This window comes from Diplodia seriata (genome assembly GCF_021436955.1).
Source record: "Diplodia seriata strain FDS-637 chromosome Unknown scaffold_4, whole genome shotgun sequence".
Taxonomy (NCBI): Eukaryota; Fungi; Ascomycota; class Dothideomycetes; order Botryosphaeriales; family Botryosphaeriaceae; genus Diplodia; species Diplodia seriata.
In genome coordinates, this window is record NW_027117311.1 from 1970848 (window position 1) to 1997295 (window position 26448).

Consider the following 26448-nt stretch of genomic DNA (forward strand, 5'->3'; position numbering starts at 1 on the left):
CGCCAGCCCTATGCACCACCGCCGCCGCGAGCGTGCTCGCAGCTGCCCGAGCCCCAGCGTCAGCACCTTCAGTCGGTGAGCCGTGAGCGCGATCCAGGCCCGTTGAAACACCTGCCGACTGACGTCGCAGCCCGCCCTGTGACGACGCGGCCGGCGTGGAGCGACACCATCGGCCTTGCGAGGCTATGTCCGTTTACGGCCGGCCCTGCGCCATTGCCAACCGCGGACCCTCCGCGCTCTCCGGCCCACGGACGAATCCCATCGGCCTCGCAGCAAGTAACCGTCCGGCCCCGTTGCTGCCCTCGGAACAAGCCATGCCCTGTGCCTCGAGCGGTCGGCCCGCTTGCCTGTGATCGTCCGTCATTTGGGGGCCGCAACCGCACTGTCGCCTGTCCTGCCTCGAAGGATGCAGCTGCTCCGCCTTTATCGCGACTGAGCCACCCTGCTCACTGCGCGCTCTGTGGCTGGAGATGACGGCTCTGCTGGTGCAGAACTCGCCGAAAACTCTCCATGCACATCTCCGCTACCATGTTCCCGCCGCCAGCACCAAGTTGCTGGGCGGAGCAGCATACTGCGGCCCCCAAGCGGGTATGAAACTGGAGCCGGTCGTCGGTAGCTGCTCTGCCTGTCCGGGCGGGTGCTCTAGGCCCCCCGGCTTCATGCCAGGCCTACCGAGCCGATCACACAGGCCAGAGGAGGCTGGGCGCTTCGTCGTCAGTCATGGTAGTCCCAGTCGTCAGGGTCAAGGTTTGCCGGGCCTGAGGGCGTCGATCGGGGTCATGGAGATGCCGGCGATAGGCGTATCCCCGCACTGCCGCTAGTTCGGCGCTAACGGCCTGTCCTGTGTCTGCGGTGTTGCGCGGTGTCCGCAAAGTGCGAGACGCGACAGTCACGCCTCTGCTAACCGGACCCTAGCCCCGGGGATCTTTCACCGGCATGTTCGGCGGGATCGCCAAAACTCAATGCGAGGGAGTCGAGTCACCGGGCGGCGTAGCGCCCTCGCACCATGCTACCGTGTAAAGGTTGCCCGGCGAGCCAGACTAATTGGAGCTCGTCGCTTTGATTTGTCGCCGTCGCGTTGCGGCTGCATGTTGGCGTCGGCGGCAGCGCGTTAAATTAAAGCCTGAGAGCTATATCGTCGGGGTACGCAGAGCTGGCATCGGTCCTCACTTGCAACCCCTTCCCCGAAGCGGCAGTTGCACGTTCCAGCAAGCGTTCTCCCTGCTGGGCTACCTTGGCGCTTTGGGCATTTGGAAGCATGGCTGCAGGGTCGAGTCCGGGGGTTGTTGTTTTTGGAACTCATGTCATGTCTCTCCTAATACCTCTATCTTGGAACTCAGACCCGGCGCAGCGGCTCGGCGCCCTCGCCGTCCACGCGGGCGCTCCCGATCTCTCTTACTGTTTCCTCAGGGCCGCTGGAGAACCGTGAGCTGGGTCGCTGGCCTGGGCGGAGCACTGCCGTTGGCTGAGGCGATGCCTTGACAGCACATCATATAAGCACTAGCCAAACAGCTGCCGGCAACAACCCGTTTGGTGTGGGCAGCTACAATGTAAAAGCCGACGAATCAGCATCGTCGTGACAGACGCATCCGGAAGAGGAAGTGATTGGTCTAGTTTGGGATTTATTTTGGCGCGTCGTTGGAGGCTTGGTTCCACGTACGAGAAAGGCCCGGATGACACTTGGGTGGTGATCATGAATCACACCTCCTCTGCGGTCCCAAGCCATGCAGACAACAGCACCCCGCCGCTGTATGGCTCGCGGCGGAAATGTGGCGACGGCAGATCCCGCGCATGCGCACAAGTCTACGTTTCATGTCCAATATTAGAAGTCGAGCCCACGCGTCTAACGGTGCGGCAGGTAGGGCTGCATGGTGCTATGGATAGCGGCACGGTTGTGGCCCTCTAACCAACACGGCGATCCTCGTAGACGCCGTGTGTCTGGCGGATGTGAGGAGCAAGATGATGCGGCATGGGGATGTGCACGATTGCCCGGAAATGCGAGAGCGACGCAGTGATTGTTGGCCCCCATGCAGATAGGCGTGGGCGAGCAATTTCGTGACGGTCCGACTGTTGGGGCATAGCCATCGGAGGATTCGAGGCCGCAGCAGCAGTCGTGGCGCCTGTAGCCCTTGCGTTGGCGGAGCAGTGATCTCCGCAGTTAATCCTTCCAGCAGCGACCGGTTGTGTGATTGATCAGCTCCAGAAAAAACGTCTGCTAATTTAGAAACGCTATGTCATACATCGCCGTCGCGTGGATTTCAAATGCTTCAAGAGGGTGTTGGCTAGGAGGCCGACTGGCCGGTCGAGAGAGACTTGGGACAATTTGCACAGTTCCGTCTGCCAGCACTTTCGTTTGTTCCTTTGCTTTGCTATTTCCTCCAAATTCCACCTTCAGACGTCGACTCGAAGGGTGTTCTATCCTTGCTTAATAAGTAGTAGCTCACTGAGGTGTCTCGTTGCTCTACGGTTTACTCATTGAAACACCACAACCATCTACCCTCTACTCTTTGTCTTTATCTCCACACATAAAGCTAATACATCCTCAATAGAGACGCCTGTACCAGAAACCTAAGTATGCAGCGGCCAGCCGGAACTTCGCTAGACCACACAACTTCCTAACAGGTACTGTAAGGCATTCTCTCGCGAATGGCCCACCACGCCACAATGAGCGAAGACGTCTCGTGTGAGTAACTCAAGCCTCATGAGAAACTAGGGGGGCGTAACAGGGTGCAGTAAGTCTTCGACAGATTCACATGCGGACCATAGTACCCCACAAAGGGAGCTGAAGCACGAAGCACGACTTGGAAACTTGGTATCTCTGCACCCACGCCAAAGACTCCTAGATGGTACTCGGTACAATCAAGCCAGCTTTCCCGGTGGTTCAATGCCTCACGAGCGAACGGCGCCGCACCCCGCAAGATCAACAGATGAGGAAGTTCTAGAGGGCGAAAGCGGGCATGGACGAGTCAGTGCCAGATCGGTTGGCTGGGGGCGTCTTCAGCCGCGGGACGATCCTACGCGCCGATACAACGTAGTGGATTCGCCAAGTTCGCGCAGACGAGGCCCAGAACGCAGCGAAATCGAATGGCTCCTTTGTACGCAGGACTGGTGCACGGCGTGCCAGAGTCGCAGGACAGATGGCGAGATCACGTTGCAAGAGGGAGCTGCACCGGGATGCCTCGTACTCGCTTGACGGCGGAGCCGGCCTGGGTTTGGCAATGCTCGACGCAGGGTCTTGTGGAGGCGGACGTTGCGCGATGGGACGGAAGCATTGACGGGCGCTCGTTCTCTCATGATTGTTACACATCACATGCCCCGGTAGGCTAGAAACGCGCGCGGAAGCGTGCGGGCAGCAGCTGCAACAAAAGGCCAGCCGGTTACTCATCGACCGCGATGTTCGATGATGCACTTGTATGCACCCGTCGGGGTCGATGGGAGAAGCGCGCGGCTCACCCAGCCTTACGAGACGCGGTCGCGCGATGCCCCTGGCAGAGGCTGCGCGCTCCCTGTCGCCATCCCGCGGCCGACCAGGCACGCGGCGATTAGCTATCAACCCGCTGTGTGCGGAGAGGGAGCTGCGCATTGCCTGTGCCCGGGCTCGCGAGGTGAGGGTCGGAGGCCTGCATCGGGCGCCCTTCGCTTCGGCTCATCAAATCAAGGGCGCAAACCTTCTCGGGTAACGCAGTCGCGGCCATAACGTCATGGCCGCCGTGTCACCCCCTCGCGATCCGGCTTCCTGTGCAGCAGCACGTTCGCCCGCCTCTGCCGCACGTGGGCGCTGGGCGCGCTCAGTCAGCCTACGTTCCCGAGAGCACGGCAGGCGAACCCGCGAAAATCCGTCAGATGCTTGTCGCCGGGCCCGGTGCGCTGTACGAGCGCTGCGAGCTTCGCTGCTTCCGGGGCGCGCACACGACCGTTTGAGCTAGCCAAGGCGAGCGCCCAGGGCTGGCCGTGCCTCTCCCAAACACCTCTCGCATTCGCATCACACCTGAACGCAAACGGCGGCTCTCTGGAAAAGCAGGCCATGGATCGAGACTCGGGCCCACGCTCAAACACGCCGCCCCCAACGCTCGCAAACTCCACACAGCATGCGCCACGGTGGATCAGAGCAGAAACACCTGCCCCCCCTCTCGGCTCCCGCCAGCAGCGCGCCCGTCCACCACTGCATGGCGAGGGGTCTGGTCTGGCGTCGGACGCAGCCTGCATGGCTGCCTACCGTAAGGCTGGCCAATCACCACGCGCCCTCGACCCGACCTTCCACGCGTCCCTGCCCGGCTGCCCCAGGAGCCACACCGCGGGTTGCGGGGACCGCTTGCATTTTGGCCCCCAACTTTTATACACGCCCATGCCCTGAACATCCCCTCATTTGCCGCTTCGCTTGTTGGTCCGTTTATCTCGCCCACCCCGTCACTGGAGCAAGAGCTTGGGAGGCACGTCTTTTGTGCAATGCTTGGAGCAGAGCCCGTCCGCCCGCCCGCCCGTCCGCCGGTCGCCCCCTTGAGAGGCCCCCTCCTGCCCGCGAGCCTAGACCTGGCTGCGCGAAAATCCTCGCGCTTGCTGCTGTTTCCGATGTGCAGTAGCGGCAGCAACAGAGGGCAGGGCTGCTTTGTTTTGTCGGCCTTGTCCTCCCGCAAGCTCAGTCGGCGCGCCCATGCGGCCCCGCCATCTCGCGCTCCATTGGCGGAACCACGACGGTTTCTTCAGCTCGACGGCGCCAAGATGGGGGACGAGTGGAAACAACAGCTGAGCAGCAATTGCCAAATGAGCCGACAGGGCATCGGTGGCAGCGATTTGCCGACGTGCCCGCGCTCCACCACTCAACAAAGGCCGGAGTGGTTTTCATCGCGCGCAGGATGCGCGTGTACAGTGTCGCACACCCCCAGGCTGCGTGCCGTGGCACAAGGTCCAGAGTCGCAGCCGCATCAGGTGCGCGACTGGCCATTCAGACTCTCCACTCGCACACGTCCACACCACACCTGAGACGTCGGTTCTGAGACAAGCTTGTGTGCGGGCAGCCAGGCAATCTCAGGCGTTTCCTCGTACGATGCCGTCGTTCGTGCCTTGCCCTGCCACGGCACCTTGCTGCCTAGCGCCCAGCGACCCGCACAGCGCCGGCTTGCCGTCTTCTTGTCGAGGCTCAAGTGCACGCTCGGACAAGGCGTTGCAGGCCCGTCGCCAAGCCACCACTCCCCGTCGGCAACTCGCACACGCCGCCTTGCAAGGAAGGCTGCCGGATCGCGCGCGCATGTGTGCTGCGACGCGAGAGGCGAGAAAGCCCCCCCGCCGTTCCGTCCCCCGGCGATGGCGCGCATACGGCATGTGCCATAACGCCCCCCCTCTGGCAATCCCCAAGCCTTGTTATGCGCAGGCAATCTCGCAGCACTTGCAGAACCGGCAGCACGCATGCACCGCGTTCGAGAGCGGCCGCCGCAGCGAATTTGCGGGGCGAGCATGGAACGAGGTTGGCATCGGCGGCGGCGGCTTGGACAGCTCCACCGACCGGGCTGGCTGTTGTTTTCCGTTGGCTCGGGGGGCTGGCCTGCCAGGCAGCCGCAGGACGGGCGGTGGAGAGCAATTTCCGGCCTCCGTCGCCATCCACTGCACCTGGTGATGGCTTCGCATGGTCCCAATGCGCCTGACGAAAATGGTTGAGCAACGGCTCGGCTCGCGGCACCGGCGAATGGCACCGCGTAGGGATAGAGATACAGGTGGGGAGATGCGAATGCGGATCGGTAGGCCGATTAGGGCTGGCCGGCGGACTCTTGACTCTCCATCCCTCTCTTCTGGCCCGGCGGGGCTGGGCGCTGCGGCTGAAAGAATGGGAGAGCAGTGAGGTTGCACGGTTGCAGGCCAACACACGCTGCACGTCGCACGAGCCGGAGAAAAGCGAGGGTTGTAGAGAGACGCGGCGGGCGTGGCTGCGGTGCGGTTGGCAAGGAACGCGCGGTTGGTGCAGCAGCGTCTGAGCCCTCGCGGACACAGCGGCATTCGCCTACGTAGGTGGCCTTGCAAATAGTCAGTCAAGTCCAGATGGGCGCTTCGCAGCGTACAAAGCTCCAGTCGGTCGACTCTCCGCCGGGGGGCCAACTTCCAACGCTGCTTCGTGGAGACCGTCATGACGTGTCCAGCAAGCAAGAGGAGTCGGTGGCAACCCTCGCGGAGTTAGCAGTCGTGCCTGCAGCGCCCTATGGCCGCAACAGCGCCAGGATCTGCAGTTACTCTCGACTGTCGTCACCGCCGTCCGGCGACTTCGATGCCCTGGGCGTCGCCTTCGCTCCATCGCGCCCGTGGCTGGCCGCTAATCGGTTTGCCGCAAGCCCATTCCTGGCGGGTGGTTGGCTACAATCCTGCTCTAAACCTCTTGAGTCTGCTGCTCGCCCTCGCATCACCGCCTTTCCCGCGTCCCGCTTGCTTAGAAATGGCGGGTGATTAGAAAGCAACTGCCGCTTTCTTTTTCTGCCTCGCCAAACTAGGTCGGCACGATTGCGATATGGCGCAAATGTCACAGTCACACGCCCTAACTCCGCTTGGTCATCTGCGGGTGGCTGCGGAGGCGGCCGTCCGGGGATGGGGTGTCGGAAATTCACGCACTTCCTTCTAGGCTGCATTAGCTACCTACTCTTTCCCATATCGAAATGTGTTTTGATCCTTCGCCCTTGCTGTGGGCGAGGGTTTTGGTCGCCGTCTCCTGCGTGTCGGCCTGTCCGACCCGCTACTACTCAGCCGCCCTTAGCAGATATGTCAATTACCGAATTTGGAATGCAGTGCGGTCCGCGAAGCATTTCCGCCGTGATCTGCGTGGCTTTCTTCTTGGTCGTTCCATGGCCGGACGCTGCTCCGCGGCGCCGCCCCTTGGGAGCGACCAAGCTCTGGTGACTTCTCCGTAAACTATAGCGCCGCTTGCTTGCTTCTTCGGTACCGTCCCTTTTTCTCGGAGACATAGGTACGTCCCCCCCACAGATCGACAGGCGCTATACTTCGCTGCGGATTGGACGATAGAGGCTATGTTGGGATCGGCAATACCACTGCTGCTGTTACTACTTCTTGTGGAAAGGTGCATCTACGTGGCTCAGCCAGGTCTTCAGCCCGCGAGCATTGTCGGTCGCCCCCTTATTGTTGATATTGAATTCCGGTTCTGGTGGTTTCAGCCTTGCCCTTTGCTCCTACGGCATACCCTTCTTGGTCGCCGTCTCTCCGGCGGTGCCATAGTATGGAGCCAGCTCAACTTCAGGCTTGTAGAAATAGTTGTATTAATTTCTCACGTGTACGGAGTCGTGCGGAATTATCGCTAGGAAAATAGTTTGCGATCTTATTCCCCATAGATAATTTCGACGTCCCGTGGATACCATGGGAGACTAAAATCTATCTTTGGAAATAGGCTTTCTGTCTCTGTGTAGGCTGAATCTTGACTGCTAGTGTTCCTTGTCTTCGTAGCCCCTATCGACCCTGGTATGCGTGCCGTTTTTCAAGGCCCTCAACGTAGTGCTCCGTGTAGTGTGGATAGGCAGCAGTAGTTATAGGTAAATTCGAGGTAACATGAGGACTCATGGTGTCAATCTCATTAAGTTTCACCCCACAGAAAAAATAACGTAGGCAGAGCTATCAGTCTATGAAAGAGCATAAGCATGGCTGTGTACTCGGGTGTTGAGTGTTTTCCAAGAGCTCAGACCCAACAACGCTCGATTGAGAGGGACGACATGGAAATGTACATTCTAGGGTATTCATATACCTCATTACAATAAGTCTATACAAAAACGCCGTCATTGATGCGCTAAAGTGTCTCAACAGGTGGTCATGCGTTCGTAAGACAGTCGTAGGGTGGTGCTACCCTGAGTCGCCCAAAGCAGACCTATCGTTCAATTTTCCTCTTCACAGCTCTCATGGCAATAGTGGTCCCGTCCTTTCCAAATGGCCTGCCCACTTCGGTCGCAATCATCCTGACAAAGTCTCGCGAAATCCAGTAGCTGCTGTGCGCCCCCAGCATTGTCAGATATTGAATTTCGAGCGGACCGCCTCCATACTTCATGAAGTAGTCGATTTGGCCGTTGTCGTTGAGCGCGTACGCGCGTTCCTCGGCGATCTCCTCACGTGTAAAATTGTGGGTTTCGAGCTCTACGTTGGAGGGCATACGCGGCATGTGGGTCTTGAAGGGCGCAGCCGGGTCGGCAGCGCTGCGGAAGGGGTTGGCAAAGCTCAGCCACGATGTGCTGGAGCTAGGCACGAAGGCATTCCTCAGACTTTGGGCGTAATTGGCGTCTACAGTCGCATTGAGACGATATGCTACGGGGTCATAGGGGTTTACGACGTTGTAGACATTGTCTACAGCAAGGCATCCATATGTGTCCGCATCCCCGGCAACACCGGGGCTGTAAGGAAATTGGCCGCCGGGCTTTTGTCTGTCATGACGAGGAAGCAGAGCAGCCTTTTTGAGTAAGAGGAAAAAGCCAGCGGGACTCCCGCAGAGGAAGAGATTCGTTGTGTCGAACAGGAAATGGTCAGTCGGCAGGTCTTCCTCTGGCGTCTTTGGATCAGCCCAGGCTCGATCAACGTATGTCGGCTGATGACTTAGGATATCACAAGCCATGACACTGCCCAACGAGTGTGCAATTATGTGGACTCGGCCCCAGTGTGAGAACCCGGGATTATTGGCACACCACAGCCGATAGATGCGATTAGCCTCTCTTGTACACGCGGCAATCATCTTCGCATGGTGCTCATTTGACAGGTAGTAGGGAATGTCAAGCATGACGTCGCTGATGATGTTCCTCACCGAAGGCAACGCGTCCGGAGTTATGTCTTTCAGCGTGTACTGGTTTGAAGCAAGGTCTTCCTCGTCGTCTCGGTCTCGGTACCCGCCATCCTCGAATGACAGGCTCAGTCTCCAGTTGACCTGAAGATTCGTCAGCCATGGCAGCACGGTTGGAAAAAGTGCACTCACTGGTAAAACCATGATGCCACCCATATCATCGCGCAAGTTGGACTTTACGCTGTCTGTCCCCAGCTCAACATTCATCTCTCGCCGGAATGCATTGATTGCATGGGTGAAGTGGAAGCTCTCGATGCGCTCCGAAAGCTTTTGGCCGATTCCATGAATGACAAGGACCAGGTCCGTCACGACGGGCCGTTCAGAATGAGCAAGAGAGGCGTCGATCTGAGCTCTGCGCTTGGGAGGCGCACCTGCATGTGAGGTCGACACGCCTTCTCTGGCCTTCTCCGAAGCTGCCGTCTTGTGTACAGGATGAAGCTTATCCCAAACCTGTTGATCGAATCCACGAGTAACTTGAACGCCAATTTTGCGGCCCTTGCGGATGTAGTTTGCCAAGGGGCGTCTTCCGTAGTAGTCCGAAGGTTGAAGGCTCGGCCGGAGGAGGTAGGCGTCCTTTTCGTTAGAGTAAATTACCTTTGCATCAAGATAGAGGCGCTTCCGGCCGTCCCGCCCATAGGTGGCAGTTCCAGAGGCTTTGTTGTCCGGCCCTTCCGCGCCGCTCGAAATATCGATCATGTCTCGCGCGTGTTCAACTATCTCCTCTCGCTCCTGTTCCGGTGACGGTTCGTCCTCGACGGCAGTTTGAACTAGCATCTCGCCTCTCGAAGTGCTTGGCCTGCTGTCCGAATTCCGCTTGGACGGCTTGGGTTGCTTCTCAGGCCACAGAGGATGGACTATTTTCATCTCACCTAATGCTCCCACTTCGACCGCGCTGTTGAGCTCGTCCCTCCACGTTTGTGTCCAGGGTTGCAGGGAGACGTAGCCGGCCTCAAGGAGATTGGCGACTTCGGGCTCGACCGGCAACATCGTATCTGAGTAGAACCAGGTGCCTCGGATGACTGGAGCGGCATCATTGAGCGGAGACCAGTAGATTGGTTCCATCCTGTTCGGTTAGGTCTGACAGCGAGCACGGGTGGGAAGTAAACACTTACTGAAGATTGGGCATGACTACCTCGTGGAGTCTCGAGACGCCAACAGGGACCTTAGCGGACGGGCCGCGAACCTTGGGCTCGATTTTGCTGTCCCTCTTGGAGCTCCGAGGCGAAGGCATGACCAGGCCGTCATCCTCAGCCCAGTCGTAGCTGTCAGCGTGGGGATGGATCAGAGGACGCGGAACGACATTTCTTCGCGATGGAGCTCTGACGAAAGGCGTGCCGGTGGTGGCTCCGTGATCGAGCACAACTTCAAGATCGGCAGGGTCCAGAGTGCGCAGGGAACCAGAAAGGGTGGGTTGAACCCTGGGATCCTTGTCGTCGTCCTTGGTCCGATCGTCCCACGAGTATGAGCCGGAGGGACGCGACGACTGGCCTCTCTTATTTGTAATGTCGCGGCCCTGGGGCATGGTATAGCCTCTTCGGCGAGCATCCTGAGCGCTCAACTCCAGGGTATTCTTCTTGGCAGAGCCCGGGCGGGAGCGATCTTGTTGCTGCTGCTGCTGCTGCTGCTGCTGCTGCTGCTGCTGCTTCTCGCTGCCCTGCTCCTCGCTGTGCTTCAACAGCTTCTTACGCAAGTCCAGCCATTCCTGCTCCAGCTGGACATTATCATAGACGGAGAAGGGCCGCGGAGGCTCCCTGTGCGGGGCGGAGGAGCCGGTGACGGGGGGCGGCAGTGGACTGAGCGGGTCGTCGATGGCAAGCGGGCTCGTGTAGAAGAAGCGGGACGGAACGGGAGGAGCGGGCTCGGGAGCATGCAGGATCTCGCGGACGTATTGGTTTTCCTGCAGGGCGATGGTGGGAGTGCGCTTCGGCCTAGAGGACATGTTTGCGGAGTTGGCGGTGAACGGGCGGGTGGTGACTGCGGAGACGAGCGGAGGCGGGCGTGGACGGGGGCGGAGGGCGGAGGATCATGGCCCGCAGCGCATGGTCACGGTGCAAGGCAAGCAGCTGAGACGAGCAGAGGAGCAGGCAGCGTTGTTTGGCCTGGGACTTGGGGCTTCACGTGCGGAGGGACGCGTCGCGTGTGTGACGCCATCCCGCCCGGCAGAAAGCCACCGCCTCAACACTTGGGTCCCCCGCCTGCCACATCACGGCTTCTCCTGACATGCGCGCCCACACCCTCCACCCGCTGCGCCCGACGCTGCCCCTATCTGCTGTCAGCGCTCTGCTGTGCCTCCTGGCCGCTGCTGCGCCTCCGCCATCGGCTGCCCGTCTGTCCGTATCTTCCCGTTGCTGATGGTCTCCACATTCCCCAACCCAGCGCTTTCGTTACCGTGGTGTCATGCCTACCTAGCGCCGCCCTTTCCACCCGTTTCCCCGAGCTTCTTCTCTCTATTCTAGTCTCTTGCCGTCTGCAACGGTTCTTCCTCTGTTCTTGGTCTTCTTCCATTGTCTTCCTCTGCTCTTGGTCCTCTTCCATTGTCTTCCGGATGTCCCTGTTTGTCTTCTTCCTTATATACTACACGCTCTGCTTTCTTTCTCAACAACTAGTCAACTAGCTGTCCAGCGTTGGTGGTTTAGTGGTAAAATTCATCGTTGCCAAGAGTTGCAGGTCCTCAAGGAAATCCCCCTCAAGGGGTTCTCCTAGGATCTCAACACCAGCTTCGATGAGCCCCGGGTTCGATTCCCGGCCGACGCATCTCTTTTGCCGTCGTCAAGTCTGTGTGCTCCAGACGTGGTCCCGCTGAGACGGCTGGCAAATTTTTTTTAGGGCTTCAGTGTGGGGTTCTGCTAAATGGCCTCTCCGAGATAGTCCCGCAACTACGAACTCACTGCATCCAAGAGAACGTCGAGACCAACACAAAGGCGTCCAAAGAAAAAGGAAAGATGGAGGCCTACGCTGAGCGCTCTCGCACAGTCCTACAACCACTTTGTCACCCCGCAAACACGCCGCAAATTGCAGCTACGAGCCCCTATGAACAGATCCCGGGGAGCATAACGGGCATATGACACGGCCGCAGCAGGATCAAACGTATCCCACCATCGGTTTCCGAGCTGGCAATGCTGTTGCACACCTGCTGTGTTGGCACTGCAATCCAAACAGAAGCGATAGTCTAACTCACTTAGTATCGGGCATTCGGCCACATTCGTAGTGGGCAGTTATCACCATACCCTGAACCTTCGAACTGGGATTGGAATGAGATGTCAGGTCAGGAATCCTGTGTCACCCCTTTAAGTTGCAGCAACAAACAACCCGCATCAAACAGGGTCATGGAGAGGTCCCTTCTGAATGAACGCTGTGCTCAGGTACTCCTGTCTCATCTCCCAAGCGGAACGATTGGTTTAGCTCATCACATGTGCAGCCATCTGCATATGTCAGAATCGCTGACTATATGGATAAAGTTTGGCGAGATTGCGCAAGTGATGTAAGTTAGCTCCACGGCCATTTGACAGCTCGGCTGCAGGTAATTCTGAACAAGCTTGGTTGCACAGCAGCTTGCTCTAAGGCTCCTGGAACAGTAGAGGTCATTTTGAGCTGCGAGATGCACGGATTGCCCAGTCTTGCACGGCTGGAACGAAACACCAGCTCCGTAGGTGGTGAACTTATCCAACGATCTTACTGCCCACACTCAGGGTGAATCGCTTAGCCGCCGCCATCTTCACTTGTTGAGGTAAACAGTCAAGCTTCGGAGATGAAAGACCGTCCTAGACAGAAACCAACGCTTCTGTGCTGATCCATCATGCGGGTGCTCCAACGGGACAGAGAAAGTCGGATGGCACCTCACGGAGATTGAGGGCAGACTTTTCGTCTGGCACGCATTCGCTGAAGAGCCACGAAGCTGCCTTTGGATAAGATCAGACTCCAGCTGTGCGGCTCGTCTGGACATATCATCAAGGGGCTTCCTGGACTGAACCGAGGAACGGGCGGGTGCAGGAGAAAGGGAGAGAGCAATGATTGGACCGGCGACGACGATGCCGACGGCAGGCCCAGTCCAATTTGCATGTGTCTTTCGCCCCACGCTGGATCAAGGTCAGTTCCTGCGGCTTTTTCCAAAGCTGAGGGCGGATCCATGCAGGTACGGTCGACACGCAGACAACGCCCCGATATTGTTGGCAGAAGAAACGCCGCAGGTCGGCGAGGCTAACGTCAAGATCAGGCGAACGCATGACTACGAATGTTAGTGTCGTCCGAATAGGGTTTGATGCCGCCCGAGGCCTTGTCGCCGGACTAAGTATCAGACGGTGCGGCGCAGAAGAACCCATGCTCGGTAGCACACGCATGTCCATGGACAGCTGGGCCGAGGTGCGGTTTTCGTGCCACCAGGTGCGCACACAGCGGCTGGCTCGGGACTGTCTGTGGCAGTCGAGACTCGGGGGAGCGGGTGGGCGCAGCACAGGCACCAACGGCAAGGCACCCGACTCACCTCTCCACACGGCGGCTATACCCCAGATCCGCTCGCCAGACCCCTGTGCGGCGCTAGTGAGCTGCTGCATCGCGCAGTTGTCGCTCGTCTGGGCACCGGGCATGGGCCTGCCTAATCCGGATAGGAGCGCCGTGCAGCCGGCCAATAGTGCGGCGGGTGGCGTCTGGGGAAGCATAAGCTCGCGCCCGTTGCAGCCAATCCGCCGACCACGGCCGTCATCACTCCGCTGTGTCTTCAGCCGCCCTGCACCCTGACGCCCGCTTTGAAGCCGCAGTCCTTCGCTCTGCTGCTCTGCGGCGGATGGCTGTACGCCGCTGCTGTCGTAGCCTTCACTGACGTGAAGAGAAGCCGTCGCAGGTGCACACAGCTGGCTGGTATAATGCCATGGACGACCACCACACCGTTGCAGCGGTGTTCGTATTCACACCTCGAATCGCAAATCCAGACTAGGCAGTGGCGTGGATCCAACGCCCTGCTCGCCAATCGCCGCTCCAGCCCGAGGCCCTCGACGCCCATTCGGCAATTGTTCCCTATGATCTGCGCCTCTAATTTCTGGCCTATGCGGGGACGCCGCGATGGCTTCCATGATCAGAAGCTGCCATCCGCGCCTAAAGGATGCCGAAGCATTGAGCTGCGATGCTTGGAGAATTCTCCCGCATGTGACGCATCCATGCCCTCGGTCCCTCCAGCTGCATATAAAGCCGCCCGCTTCAACGACTGGTTGCTCGACAGCAGCGCACATCTCTTGTACAGCCTCATCCACTTCACTGTCATTGTCCAATTGCAGCCACTCGCTCAAGACATTATACCAATCTATCAGTCACCATGAAGACCTCTTTCGCTGCCGTTGCCTTCTCCTTGGCCTCTGTTGCCTACTCCCAGAGCATCTCTGACCTTCCCAGCTGCTCGGTATGCCCCCTTCTCTCGTCGAACAGGATTTCAGCCCAGTCGTGCTAATACTTGACAGCTCGACTGCTTCGTTAGCACTCTGGGTGGCGATGGCTGCTCGTCCCTCACCGACTTTGAGTGCCACTGCAAGGTCCCGGGCCTGACCGACCAGATCACCCCCTGCGTCCAGAAGGCATGCTCTGCCTCCGACCAGCAGGGTACGTCCCTCTTTCAAGACTCCCAGGCCCATCCCAGCTGACAATCTTCTGTAGCCGTTGCTGAACAGGTCGTGGCTCTCTGCGAGCAGTACGGCATCTCCATCTCTGTGCCCTCTGTCTCCTCGAGCGCTGCACCTTCCTCCAGCGCCGCCGCGAGCACTCCCGCTTCCTCCTCGGCTGCAGCCACCACCGAGTCCTCGTCCTCGGCTGCAGCTACTACGGCGGCCTCCGAATCCAGCTCGGCCTCGGCCACTTCCACCGAGACTTCTTCCCCTTCGGCTACCGACGTCGTCATCTCCACCCCGGTCGCTACCCCGACCACCCCTGGTGCCTCTACTCCCGGCGGCGCCACTCCGACCCCGTCCCAGTTCGAAGGTGCCGCTCCCACCGCCGGCGTCGTTGGTGGCGTTGTCGGCCTTGCCGTCGCTGTTGCCGCTGTCGCCGGCTTGTAAGCAGCGGCTGCTCGCTGAAGCAATCAGCCTCAGGGCGTATACTGCTCTCGATGCTGAAAATGGAGGATAGCAATGATGGAAAGTGGCGGGTTTGTGCGGGATCTTGTATCATACCATGCCCATACCGATAAAATTAATAGGCAGTCATGCTGTAACAGAACTTCTATTATCAATTCGCTCGCTATTGAAAAGTGATCAGAAGAGTCGGATATGTGTCGGAATGCTTTTGTATGTGTTCTCATGCTACTGATCCAAACTGTGACACGAAGCGCAGGAACCACACTCCTCTCATCCGAGGCAATGCGATTTACCAGCATCCCTCGAAACTAAGAGCATCAGACCCTTATTTGGAAAGTATGCCGGGCGCTTCGCCTCCGGCTAAATAAACATTACCCTTTAAGTTTACAGGGCTCCGCAACCGGACGCTTAGTCCCAGTTATTCGCGCCCATATCAGGTCATCACGGCTCATGCGAGCGACCCCATCGGTACGTCTTGCAAGGTTGTCTTTGGCTCTCTACGCTCGAGAAGTCCATAAACCGTCCGGACTTTTGCCTTCCAGAAACCCTTGCTAAATAGCATTCCACCTTGGAAGTGGGCTTACCATACGAAGCAAATCCAGCATTTTTTTGCTACGACGAATGACCGGTTCGTTCGTTATGCATCTGCTTCAATGTGTAACAAATCCTGTCCCGAAACCCTTCACCTTACCATGTCAGTGTAACACCGACTCTTTGCTGGAACAGAAAGTTGACGCCATCTCCAAGGAATGAGTAGATATGATCAAGCTCGAGCTTGGCCTCAGCACTCCTCATTTGCAGCTTGTAAATGGGTGTTCCGTCATCCGGCGGCTGCAGCAGCATCCGGACAATCTCATATTCGACATTGAGGTATTGGCAAATAGAGATTTCAGACTCCGCACATAAATTCTCAATGCAGTTGATGGGTCAAGATGGTTCAGAAACGCCTCCGACCTGACAAACCGAAGCCTAAACCCACGGTTCCCATAGTCCTCCTCGTGAGGAACAACGGTAGTTCCAGCTGACCGAAAAGCAACGGTGAATGGTGCGGAGTTCTCGTAAGCACGAGATCCCGAAATCCGGCCATCAATCCGACCACCCAAAGAGTCCTCGCCCATGAGAATGACTAGCGCGCCCAGGTTGTCTTGGATAGTAATGTTGACGAACGATGAGAAAAGCAGAGGTCTGACGAAGTCGCCAGCGGGGTTGTAAGCGCGTCTCAAGCCAAGCAAATTTGTCGAAGACTCTTGTGAATCGAATGCTGGGGCTGACACATTCATGTGCTGCATACGCTGAGATAGACGACATCCGGGCGAATCCGCCAGACAGCCGCGAAGAGATGGTTCACCAGAGCTGTGTTTAGCCTTGGACGGAGATCTTGGGAGTCGTAAACTCGTAGGAGACATCGAAGTTCTCTTCGAAGACACATCAGCTTGAGGTTTGGTGGTGCGAAATCTGGGTGTGGTATCACAGCCGGTGACGGAAGATTTGAGCCCCCTAAGCTCCGCCGAGGACGCGACACTCTTCCTACGTGGGTAGTCGAATCCACTATCCGGACGTAGATGTGGGTCTTGAATGCAGACAATCGCGTCTGGACATTGGATTCAACACCCGGCGTAAGTATTTTTCTGTGAGGCAGCTGCGGGTGAGCTCAATTCTTCTGTGCTACGCAAAAGAGGAGGAAGTGGGGGAAAGCCGTATCAGACGCGGGGTCGCCAGTCAGCAGCCAATCCACCGTCTCCACATATGCCATCAAACCAACCCTCGCCCCGCACAACAATGACGTTCTGTGCGGGGTTCGCTACTGATATCAACGCGGCTCTCCGGTCTGCCTTGATCCTTTCCACGCTCACCCCATCGTCAGAGCAGCAACATGGAAGGCAAAATAGTTGCAGTCACCGGAGGGGCTCAGGGGATAGGCTTGTCCACAGTCAAACTACTACTTGCTCGAGGCGCCAGGGTGTCGGTGGCAGATTGGGACGAGGCCAAATTGGAACAGCAACAGCAGCACTTCGAGGCCGCTGTCAAGGAAAAGCGAGTTCGCTTCCAGAGGGTGGACGTCACTGACTCCAAAGCGGTTGATAGCTGGATCGAAGAAACCGCAAAATGGGGCGGCCGAGATGCTCTTGACATGGCGGTCAATTCGGCCGGTGCAAATGGCACGGAGGCTGACTTGCAGTCGACACTTGGGTCAGAGCATGGGTTGCAGCCGACACTCGCCAATACGACCGACGCACGCTGGCAAATGCTCCTTGGCGTAAACCTCACGGTGAGCCGTCTCGTCCCAACCCCCGCTCACTCCAGCTCATACAGCCAGGGCATGTTCCACTGTCTCCGCTCTGAAATAAACAATATCGTCGATGGCGGCAGCATAGTATGTGTATCGAGCGTCCAAGGGCTCCTAGGGTGCGACATGCTCTTCTCAAGCAACCGCCGCCTCCAGCTAACGACTATAGATTCCCTACGTCCGCAGCGTACTCGGCAGCAAAACATGGGGTGATAGGCCTCGTCAGAAGTGCCGCGAAAGAGACGGGAGAAAGGGACGTGCGAATCAATGCCGTCGCGCCGTACGCACCCTCCCGACCTTGTCTTAGACATGTTACTCATCTGAAATAGGGGCGCGATCGAAACAAGAATGGTGTTGGAAAAGGATCGTACCGATATCCGAACACCTATACAACGTATTGGAAAGCCGGAGGAGGTCGCGGAGCTGATCGCCTTCCTCCTGAGCGACAACGCCAAGTTCATAACCGGGAGCACGTACAGCATCGACGGCGGCTGGGCGTGCTGAGCCGTATGCGCACTCGTAGTGTTACAAATCGTACCCGCTGCTTTGTTTCGCCATCGTGTCTCTTCTTTGCTGCACGCATCCAAAACAGCGGCCCAACCCGCCCCCTATTTCGGCTTGACCTACGATTTCATGTCGTCTTTACTGCTTGGCCTTTCCTTTCACCTTCTCCTCACATGGGCAATCTTGGCGTGCAAGTAGCCCTGGAGCAACAATATGGCCGCTCTAGATTTTGTCAATGCCTTCAAGAAGATTTGGCTTCTCCCTTCTCAGCCAACGCATATCAACCGACTTAACCCTCGTCACGGAACCGTCAGTCGATTTGGACAACGTTCCCTCCATCTGGGCGAAGCCGTAGGCCTCACGGTGTTCCTCCTCGTCGTATTCGCCATCGGCATCAGCATGGTGGTTCACCGCAACAAGCAGCTTTCACGGCAAGAAGGGACTGCCAATGCCCTGCGAAAGCGGGAAGGGAAAAGGGCTGCGGCTCCCAAGTTGTCAGCAAGGAGGCCACAGGAACATTCAGCTCTGATGGAATGTGCCCGGAACGATGCGCAAAACTCATACCTACGATACTGGGGCGAGCCTCCACCACGCTCAGAAACGGTGACCAATGAAGAGGGTATAGTCCTTGGGACGATCTGCAGCTGCGATGTTTGTCGGGCGATGCTGGACGGGTTTTCGTAGGCTCTGAAATGATGGTGTAGGATTGTTGGCCCAAGAAACATGTGATGGCCGGTCTCGTTTTCTGCCTTTGTGCATCATAATCATTAATATGTTGTGAGCTTGTAAATGCTGCAATCATTCGCCTGTAGCTGGCCCCACTGTGGCCACGCTGAACGAAGGGGACTACAAGGAGCACACGCGACGGATTCTATTGCTCTGCTTTGTCCCAGAAATATCCGCAACACGAAACTTTGGAGAGCGAGGAAGGTGCATGTCATGACATTACTTACCTTATCGAGACTGGCCCGTGCAGCCTGATGCGGCTCTGGTAGCCCAGAACCACTCCTCAACGACTCCACCGCTCCCTCCCCTCCGACTGCAGCAAGCACGCACAGCGAAATGAGCACCAGCGACGATGATGAGACGTATACGATCCCGATCAAGGACCAGCGCTACTTCGGTGCCGGGCTCAAGCGCACGCGCGTCCAGTTCGTCCCGGCCTCCTCGCCCGCCACCTTGCAGCCCAGCGCCTCCGGCCCTGCAGTGAGCGACCTATACTCGTCCATTGTCGGCGGCGGTAGGAATACAGAGCCTCGATCAGAGCAGGGTAGCAGCAGCAGCGGCGGCGGCGGCGGTAGCAGCGACGGTCAAGGCCACGCCCAGTCGACGCCGGAAGCTGAGAGATGCGCCATTTGCAACCTGCCGCTGGCCGAGGGCCACGAAAGCAGCCTCGCCCACCAGGTGTCTCTGCAGCATTCACACCCGCCCTCGGCTATCGAGCGCAGCAGAAAAGGCCTGTCTTTTCTGCAGGCACAAGGCTGGGACCCGGACGGCAGAAAGGGCCTGGGCAAGGGCGGCGAGGGCATTCTGCACCCGATCAAACTAAAAAAGAAACAGGACACTGTAGGCCTGGGGTGTCGCGTGCCGAAGAATGCCTCCACACACAAAGTTGAGAAACTGAATGCAAAGGAAACACGTCAGAGCGAAGAAGCACTCAAAAAACGCCACCAAAGACTTCAGAATCTATTCTATAAATCGGATGATACACTAAGATATCTCGGCGAGGACGTGGAGGGATAGGCCTCGGAGCTGCAAGCCCTCGGCGACGATCCTTTTTGGGAATAATCGGGTCGCAGAATCGAGCTTGCGGACCGCTCAACGGCTTGGCATGCGCGCAGCCCGTTGTTGAACTTAACGGTGACGCAAGCCTGCTGCCTTCGTCGGCCAACGTCGGAGCTGCCCTCTCAACACCAACAGCCATGAAACCCGCCGTGGCCGTCCCAGCAACCGCCGCCCTGGTCTACCGCGCCTGGTCGCGCAAATCCTTGACCCCGCTTGGAATCGCTGCAGCCTTCCTCACAGCCGTTGTCCATGCTGTGCATCCGTGGAGCGTCTTCTATGCCCTGCTTGCTGTATTTTTCCTCGTGGGAACTGCTGCTACAAAGGTATTTCTGACGCCCCGGCTCTTAGCCTCACACCCTGGCGCTAACATTTGCACCGTAGGTCAAGCACGATGTGAAAGCCCGCCTGACCCAGTCCTCCTCCGGCGCCTCTGGCGGCGAAGGCGCCCGCACCCACGTCCAAGTCCTCGCGAACTCGCTCGTCGCTTCCGCCCTGATCCTCCTCCACACATGGCAGCTTTCGCGCTCCGCGCCTTCCAGCACCGACTGCTGGGCGCCGGCAAGCTACCTGCCCGTCGTCGGCATCGTCGCGAACTACGCAGCCGTGGCGGCCGACACCCTCTCCTCCGAGCTGGGCCTCCTGTCCAAATCGCGGCCCCGCCTCATCACCGCCCCGTGGCGCGCGGTTCCGCCCGGCACGAACGGAGGGGTCTCGGCGGCCGGTCTCCTGGCCGCGGTCGCGGGCGCTTTCGTGATATCCCTGACGGCGGTCGTCCTCACGCCCTTCTGCCGCGAGTGGGACGCTTCGTCCAAAGCCGCCTTCGTCGCCGCCATGACCTCCGTCGGCGTCTTCGGCTCTCTCCTCGACTCGCTCCTCGGCGCCCTCCTGCAAGCTAGCGTGGTCGACGTGCGTACCGGGAAGGTGGTGGAGGGCGCCGGTGGTCGGAAAGTGCCCGTCCACAGCGCCGGTTCGTTGCATTTGAAGCAACGCGCCAAGGTTCGCAGCGCGGCTGCATCCCACGAACAAGGCGTCGGTAGTGTGGCATCATCGTCGGGAGTCGACGCGCCGGTAGCGGCAAAGGCAGAATCTGCCAAAAAGGCTGGGAGTATTCTGCCCGAAGATGGCAAACACAACGAGAGCAGGAGGGTCGAGACTGGAAGGGACATCCTGAGCAACAACGGGGTCAATTTCGTGATGGCTGCTTCGGCATCCGTCGTTGCCATGGTTGGTGCAGCCTTCGTTTGGGACATTCCGTTTTCTGCCATTGTGGCCGTCTAGCCAGCTTCAGATTCACCTGCGTTTCGAGCGCGGAGTAACAAATGTATTTTCGTATCTTTGGTATACTGTAAGCTACATCTGCACCTGCATGGTATGCATCATCATCATCGACTGCGCTTAGAGTGAGGTCACGTTTGTGGTAACCCACCAAGTGACCTCGACAGGGAATTCAGCCTTTTCAAGGTTCTGATCGATGGACTTGTGTTTCCGAAAAGAAACAGTAGAGGCTCAATGCAAGGTGATTTAGGGCGAAAGGAGCTATGAATTTGATCCAAAACATGCATTTGTCTATCGTTCTTTAGCGCCGGCGAAGACCTATTATAATGGCAGTGGCGCAACTCTGGCAACTACCCTTGAATCCTAAAACATGACGCCTCGATGCATATGAGGTCATGCATACAACCGATCCCGTGCCGTCACTTCAGCATCCCGTAGGCTCGTTAAGATAAAAAAGAGAAACGACTATCCACCCCAAATGAACCTCCACTGGTATATTTTACACTTAACCGCTGAACTCGGGTACCTCGCTCTTCTTGCCGTTGAGAGCAAGGGGCACGATACCGGAGACGTGCATCTCGGGGCCATAGACGTGCATGTCGAGGCCAAGCTCGGTGCCGACGGCCTTGATGTTCTTGAGGCCCTCCTGGTAGTTGGGACCAGCGCGGCGGACCCAGATCTGGACCTTGTGCTCGTTGAGGACGGGAGCGACCTCGCGCAGAGCGCGAATGACACCCTTGAAGGTGGAAGCGACCTACTACGGGTTAGACTTAAGCCATCACAATAGGGGAAAAGGCATCACTTACGTTGGTGAAGTTGGCAATACCACCGCCGATGAAGAGGACCTTGCCCTCAGGGTGCATGGGCGCACGGAGCATAAGGTCGAGGACAGTGCGAGCGTATTGGAAGGTCTGGGTCTCGGTGGGAGCACCAGAGTACTCGCCGTAGTTGGCAAGCTCACCGGCAAAACCAGCAGAGGCGATGGCGTCGGCGTAGACGACGGAAGCACCGCCACCAGCGACGAGGGTCCAGACGCGACCGGAGGAGTTCAGGATGGTGAGCTTGAGGGAAGCACCAGTCTTAGCATCCATCTCGGCGATGAAAGCCTCCTCCTTGCTCATCTCGCGGCCGAAGGGAGCAGGGAACTCCATTGGCGGGCCGGCATCGATGGTGACCTTGCTATCCTTAGTGGTGAGGGTAGGCATGCCAAGAGCGGTGGCGCTGCGGGCAATGGCCCACTTGACACCGCACTCGAACTCAGCAGTCTGGTCAAGCTTAGCAGCCAGGTCGAGGAAGTGGACCTCGGCGGAGGTGGCATCAGCGTTGGGGATAACGACGAGAGGGTTGATCTCGAGGTAGGTGAACTGGCAGTCGACATAGACGGCGTAGAGGCGGGAGATGAAGTCAACAAGGACGTTGTGAACACCCTCGGGGACCTTCTTTAGGAGGTTGGCGGCAATCTCCTCGTTAGAGGGGTACTCGCTGAGGTCCACGGGGATGAGCAGCTTCTCGGCCTTTGCGTCGACATCACCGACATCGACACCACCCTCGTGGGTGAAGAGGATCCAGTCGCCCTGGAGGAAGATCGGCGTTAGTACGTGTAAGGACCAACGGGGGCGGGAGCACCCGCGTGCATGCAGCGGACGCTACGGGATGTGTGACATGGTATGATGTGAAACGAGCAGCTAAGGCAGATAAGAGATGCAGTGCGGACCAAGGGGAGGTCAGTTGCAGCGGGTGGTTTGATGCTGGATGTGGGCCCGCGGCTTCTGCGTTGGGTCATTTCCCTTCGTCCGGATTGACCGAGCAGTGAAAAAGGACGGCCGCCCCAGCCAACCGCACGTGTCTCGCACTTGACCACCCCAACTCGACCACTTTTCTCGAATACGACTGGAACGACAAACTGGAAACAATGGCGACTTACCTCACGAGCGGAGTTGATGTTGATGTAGTACTCGGTGTCCTGGGGGTGAGGGACGAAAGGCTCGACCAGGAACTGCCTTAGGATGCCCTCGACGTGCTCGACCTTCTGGGCCTTGCCGGCGCGCTCCTCGACCCACTGGCGAGCCTCAGACCAGGGCTTGTTCAGGGCCAGCAGACCGCTCTTGCCTCGCCTCTTGATCAGCTGGTCGGGCTTCGCAACGAACCTGGCGCCCTCCTGCAGCAACCACGGGTAGTTGACCTCGGCCTGGTCCAACACGTCCTTGACGGCCTTGTCCGCGGGGAAGTGAAGCGACGCGAGCCTGGGGGGCGGGTTGTGGGTGGCAGAGGCAGGCAGCGGGGTAGGCTTGATGACGGGAGCCCGGGTGAGGTGGTAGTTGAGGATGGCCTTGCCGTCGGCCTCAAGAATGGACTTGGCGGACATTGTGAAGAGATGGAAGGCTCAATGGGTCTGGGAAGGACGGCAGGGTCAGCTGGCGGGCGGCGCAAAAGAAGGAGTTGCAGAGAAGAACAGCAGGCGACAGCGGGGCGGGAATTTGAGGCTCGTTCAGGAAGTCCGACGCAGCTCGGATGGCACGAGGACGGAGTGAGGCGGGCCGGCGCCGGCACACGCAGGGCTCTGCGGCGACCGGGGCAGGAGCTGAAGCTGAAGCTGCAGCGGGGCGGTGCTTACCTGCTGCTGACAAGACGAGGAGATGACGGGAGCCAGACTCTGGAGTTGGACAGGAGCTGGAGGGCGGAGGGCGAGCAGAGAAAAGGAGCAGCTTTGGTGGAGGAGGTCGGCGCGGGAAGCTGGCACGAAATTGTTCACTGGCGGCAACGCAGCGGCGCCGACAGCATGCAGGGCGGGCTCGACAGTCGTTGGGATTCAGCGAAATCGTTTCGCAGATCTCCACCCACAGCGCGCCAACGCTGACCCTTGTTCTCGGGCCTGGCGCTAGCGGGCCCCCAGAGCCATCACCGCCCGCAACCCTCACGCCCAACACGGTCGGCTGCTGCTATTTTCGGGGCCGGCGGCCGTCAGCACGTCACTGAGGCGCTGTCAACGGAGCTCCGCTGCACGGCAAGCCGCCCTCTGCTGCACTGCGCGCGCGCTGAGGCCGGAGGTCGGTGAGCGGGGGAGCCGCCGGCATTTTGCGCTCTGACCAGGCACGACGGATCCGCCGCCGACGCTGCACCCCAACCAACCGCAGAGGCCCCCTGCGCACCCGTCGTTGAACGCTTTCAACGGGACGCCAGCCGCCTCAGCATACTCAGCTCAATTCTCGCTCCTCGTCTGCTCTTCTTTTCCCCCCGACCTCTCCGCCCCGAACTCCTCGCCTTCTCCTCCACCAGAGCCCTCGCTGCGTTGTGCCCGGCGGACACCAAGACACAAGGTCAGTAGCAGCACGCGAGCTCCAAAAGCTCTGCACGCACAATTCTCACCCCACCGCTCCGCCCCGGCTGGCAGCTGCCGTGCGGACGCCCAATGCCCGCACGCTGCGCCGGCGCACTCCCTGCTTTGTCGCCGGCGAGCGACTTCGGCAGCTTTTACTCGCTGCTGCGAAAACAGTGCAGCTCCGAGCCCACTTCGCGCCGCACCCGACTCGCGCTGCACCCTCAAATTCGCTTGCTAACTCGCGCCCAGCTCCAGCTCCATCCATTTCACCCGCGCAGCCTGTCCATTGCCCACCATGCCCGCTGCTGTCAACGGCGCCTCCAACGGCGAGACGCTCTCCGCAAATGACAACATCCGCCGCTTCCAGGCCCCCAGCCGGCCGCTGAGCCCGCCCGCCCAGCACACCCTGTTCCACAACAAGACGCGATGCTTCGTCTACGGCATGCAGCCCAAGGCCGTCCAGGGCATGCTTGACTTCGACTACATCTGCAAGCGCAAGCAGCCCTCGGTGGCCGGCATCATCTACACCTTCGGCGGCCAGTTCGTCAGCAAGATGTACTGGGGCACCAGCGAGACTCTGCTGCCCGTCTACCAGAACGTCGACAAGGCCGTGGCCAAGCACAGCGACGTCGACACCGTCGTCAACTTCGCTTCGTCGCGCAGCGTCTACTCGTCCACCATGGAGCTCATGGAGTACCCTCAGATCAAGTCCATTGCCATCATTGCCGAGGGTGTCCCCGAGCGTGTAAGTCCGCCCGTCGCTCCTGTACGAAGCAGCTACTCACACATCCGCAGCGCGCCCGTGAGATCCTGCACGTTGCCAAGAAGAAGGGCGTCACCATCATTGGCCCTGCCACTGTCGGTGGCATCAAGCCCGGTGCCTTCAAGATTGGCAACACTGGCGGTATGATGGACAACATCGTTGCCTCCAAGCTCTACCGCCCCGGTTCCGTCGCCTACGTCTCCAAGTCTGGCGGTATGTCCAACGAGCTCAACAACATCATCTCCCAGAACACCGACGGTGTGTACGAGGGTGTTGCCATTGGTGGTGACAGGTACCCCGGTACCACTTTCATCGACCATCTTCTGAGGTACCAGGCCGATCCCCAGTGCAAGATCCTGGTCCTGCTCGGTGAGGTTGGTGGTGTTGAGGAGTACCGCGTGATTGAGGCTGTCAAGAGCGGCATCATTACCAAGCCCATTGTTGCCTGGGCCATTGGTACCGTTGCTGGCATGCTCACCACCGAGGTCCAGTTCGGCCACGCTGGTTCGTTCGCCAACTCGCAGCTCGAGACTGCCGCTTCCAAGAACTCATCGATGAAGGAGGCCGGCATCCACGTGCCCGACACCTTCGAGGACCTGCCCAAGGTCCTTGCTGAGGTCTACCAGAAGCAGGTTGCCGACGGCATCATTGTGCCCAAGTCTGAGCCTGCCGTGCCCAAGATTCCCATCGATTACTCTTGGGCCCAGGAGCTTGGCCTCATCCGTAAGCCGGCTGCCTTCATCTCCACCATCTCCGACGATCGTGGCCAGGAGCTGCTGTACGCCGGAATGCCCATCTCCGACGTCTTCAGGGAGGACATTGGCATCGGTGGTGTCATGTCGCTGCTGTGGTTCCGTCGCCGCCTGCCCAAGTACGCCAGCAAGTTCCTTGAGATGGTCCTCATGCTCACTGCCGACCACGGTCCTGCCGTGTCGGGTGCCATGAACACCATCATCACCACCAGAGCCGGCAAGGACTTGATCAGCGCGCTGGTCAGCGGTCTGTTGACGATTGGCTCTCGTTTCGGCGGTGCCCTTGACGGCGCGGCCGAGGAGTTCACCAAGGCGTACGACAAGGGTCTCAGCCCTCGTGACTTCGTCGACACCATGAGGAAGGAGAACAAGCTCATTCCCGGCATCGGCCACAGGATCAAGTCGCGCAACAACCCCGACCTCCGTGTCGAGCTTGTCAAGGAGTACGTGCTTAAGAACTTCCCGAGCCACAAGCTGCTCGACTACGCCCTCGCGGTCGAGTCGGTGACGACGTCCAAGAAGGACAACCTCATCCTGAACGTCGACGGCTGCATTGCTGTCTGCTTCGTCGACCTGGTCCGCAGCGGCGGTTCTTTCACGCAGGAGGAGGCCGAGGACTACCTGAAGATGGGTGTCCTCAACGGTCTGTTCGTGCTTGGCCGCAGCATCGGTCTGATTGCCCACTTCCTGGACCAGAAGCGCCTCAGGACCGGCCTGTACAGGCACCCGTGGGACGACATCACCTACCTCCTTCCCTCGGTTGCCAAGGGCGCTCCTGGCAACGAGGGCCGTGTGGAGGTCTCGGTGTAAGGGAGCAAGTGGAAATACAAGTGGTTGTTATGCGCGCAATGGCCGTGTGAAGCCGATAGATAGAATTGGTGTTTTGCAAGGCTGTATGATC

The 26448-nt window shown here is 58.8% G+C and overlaps 6 protein-coding genes and 1 non-coding gene across 7 annotated transcripts; 5 read left to right on the forward strand and 2 right to left on the reverse strand.

Annotated features, from left to right (window-relative positions):
* Nucleotides 1-7849: 7849 nt before the first annotated feature.
* On the reverse strand, nt 7850-10745 carry SLS55_004454 (uncharacterized protein; the record flags this gene model as incomplete). The annotated part of the gene is made up of 2 exons (XM_066775912.1): nt 7850-9869; nt 9919-10745. The coding sequence occupies 2 exons, from the start codon at nt 10743-10745 to the stop codon at nt 7850-7852; spliced, it is 2847 nt and encodes a 948-aa protein (XP_066633793.1).
* A 682-nt stretch (nt 10746-11427) lies between these two features.
* Nucleotides 11428-11560, forward strand: SLS55_004455. The gene has a single exon. It is a non-coding gene; the product is annotated as a tRNA-Gly (tRNA).
* Nucleotides 11561-14111: 2551 nt separating this feature from the next.
* On the forward strand, nt 14112-14844 carry SLS55_004456 (uncharacterized protein; the record flags this gene model as incomplete). The annotated part of the gene is made up of 3 exons (XM_066775913.1): nt 14112-14195; nt 14254-14392; nt 14447-14844. The coding sequence occupies 3 exons, from the start codon at nt 14112-14114 to the stop codon at nt 14842-14844; spliced, it is 621 nt and encodes a 206-aa protein (XP_066633794.1).
* Nucleotides 14845-18715: 3871 nt separating this feature from the next.
* Nucleotides 18716-19396, forward strand: SLS55_004457 (uncharacterized protein; the record flags this gene model as incomplete). Its single annotated transcript, XM_066775914.1, has 1 exon — nt 18716-19396. One exon carries the CDS (start codon nt 18716-18718, stop codon nt 19394-19396), a length of 681 nt encoding a protein of 226 aa, XP_066633795.1.
* Nucleotides 19397-19687: 291 nt separating this feature from the next.
* SLS55_004458 (uncharacterized protein) lies at nt 19688-20716 on the forward strand (the record flags this gene model as incomplete). Its single annotated transcript, XM_066775915.1, has 2 exons — nt 19688-19692; nt 19978-20716. The coding sequence occupies 2 exons, from the start codon at nt 19688-19690 to the stop codon at nt 20714-20716; spliced, it is 744 nt and encodes a 247-aa protein (XP_066633796.1).
* Nucleotides 20717-21218: 502 nt separating this feature from the next.
* acl2 (beta subunit of ATP citrate lyase) lies at nt 21219-23078 on the reverse strand (the record flags this gene model as incomplete). The annotated part of the gene is made up of 3 exons (XM_066775916.1): nt 21219-21467; nt 21520-22287; nt 22638-23078. The coding sequence occupies 3 exons, from the start codon at nt 23076-23078 to the stop codon at nt 21219-21221; spliced, it is 1458 nt and encodes a 485-aa protein (XP_066633797.1).
* A 1249-nt stretch (nt 23079-24327) lies between these two features.
* acl1 (ATP citrate lyase subunit 1) lies at nt 24328-26357 on the forward strand (the record flags this gene model as incomplete). Its single annotated transcript, XM_066775917.1, has 2 exons — nt 24328-24777; nt 24828-26357. The coding sequence occupies 2 exons, from the start codon at nt 24328-24330 to the stop codon at nt 26355-26357; spliced, it is 1980 nt and encodes a 659-aa protein (XP_066633798.1).
* Between the last annotated feature and the right edge of the window lie 91 nt (nt 26358-26448).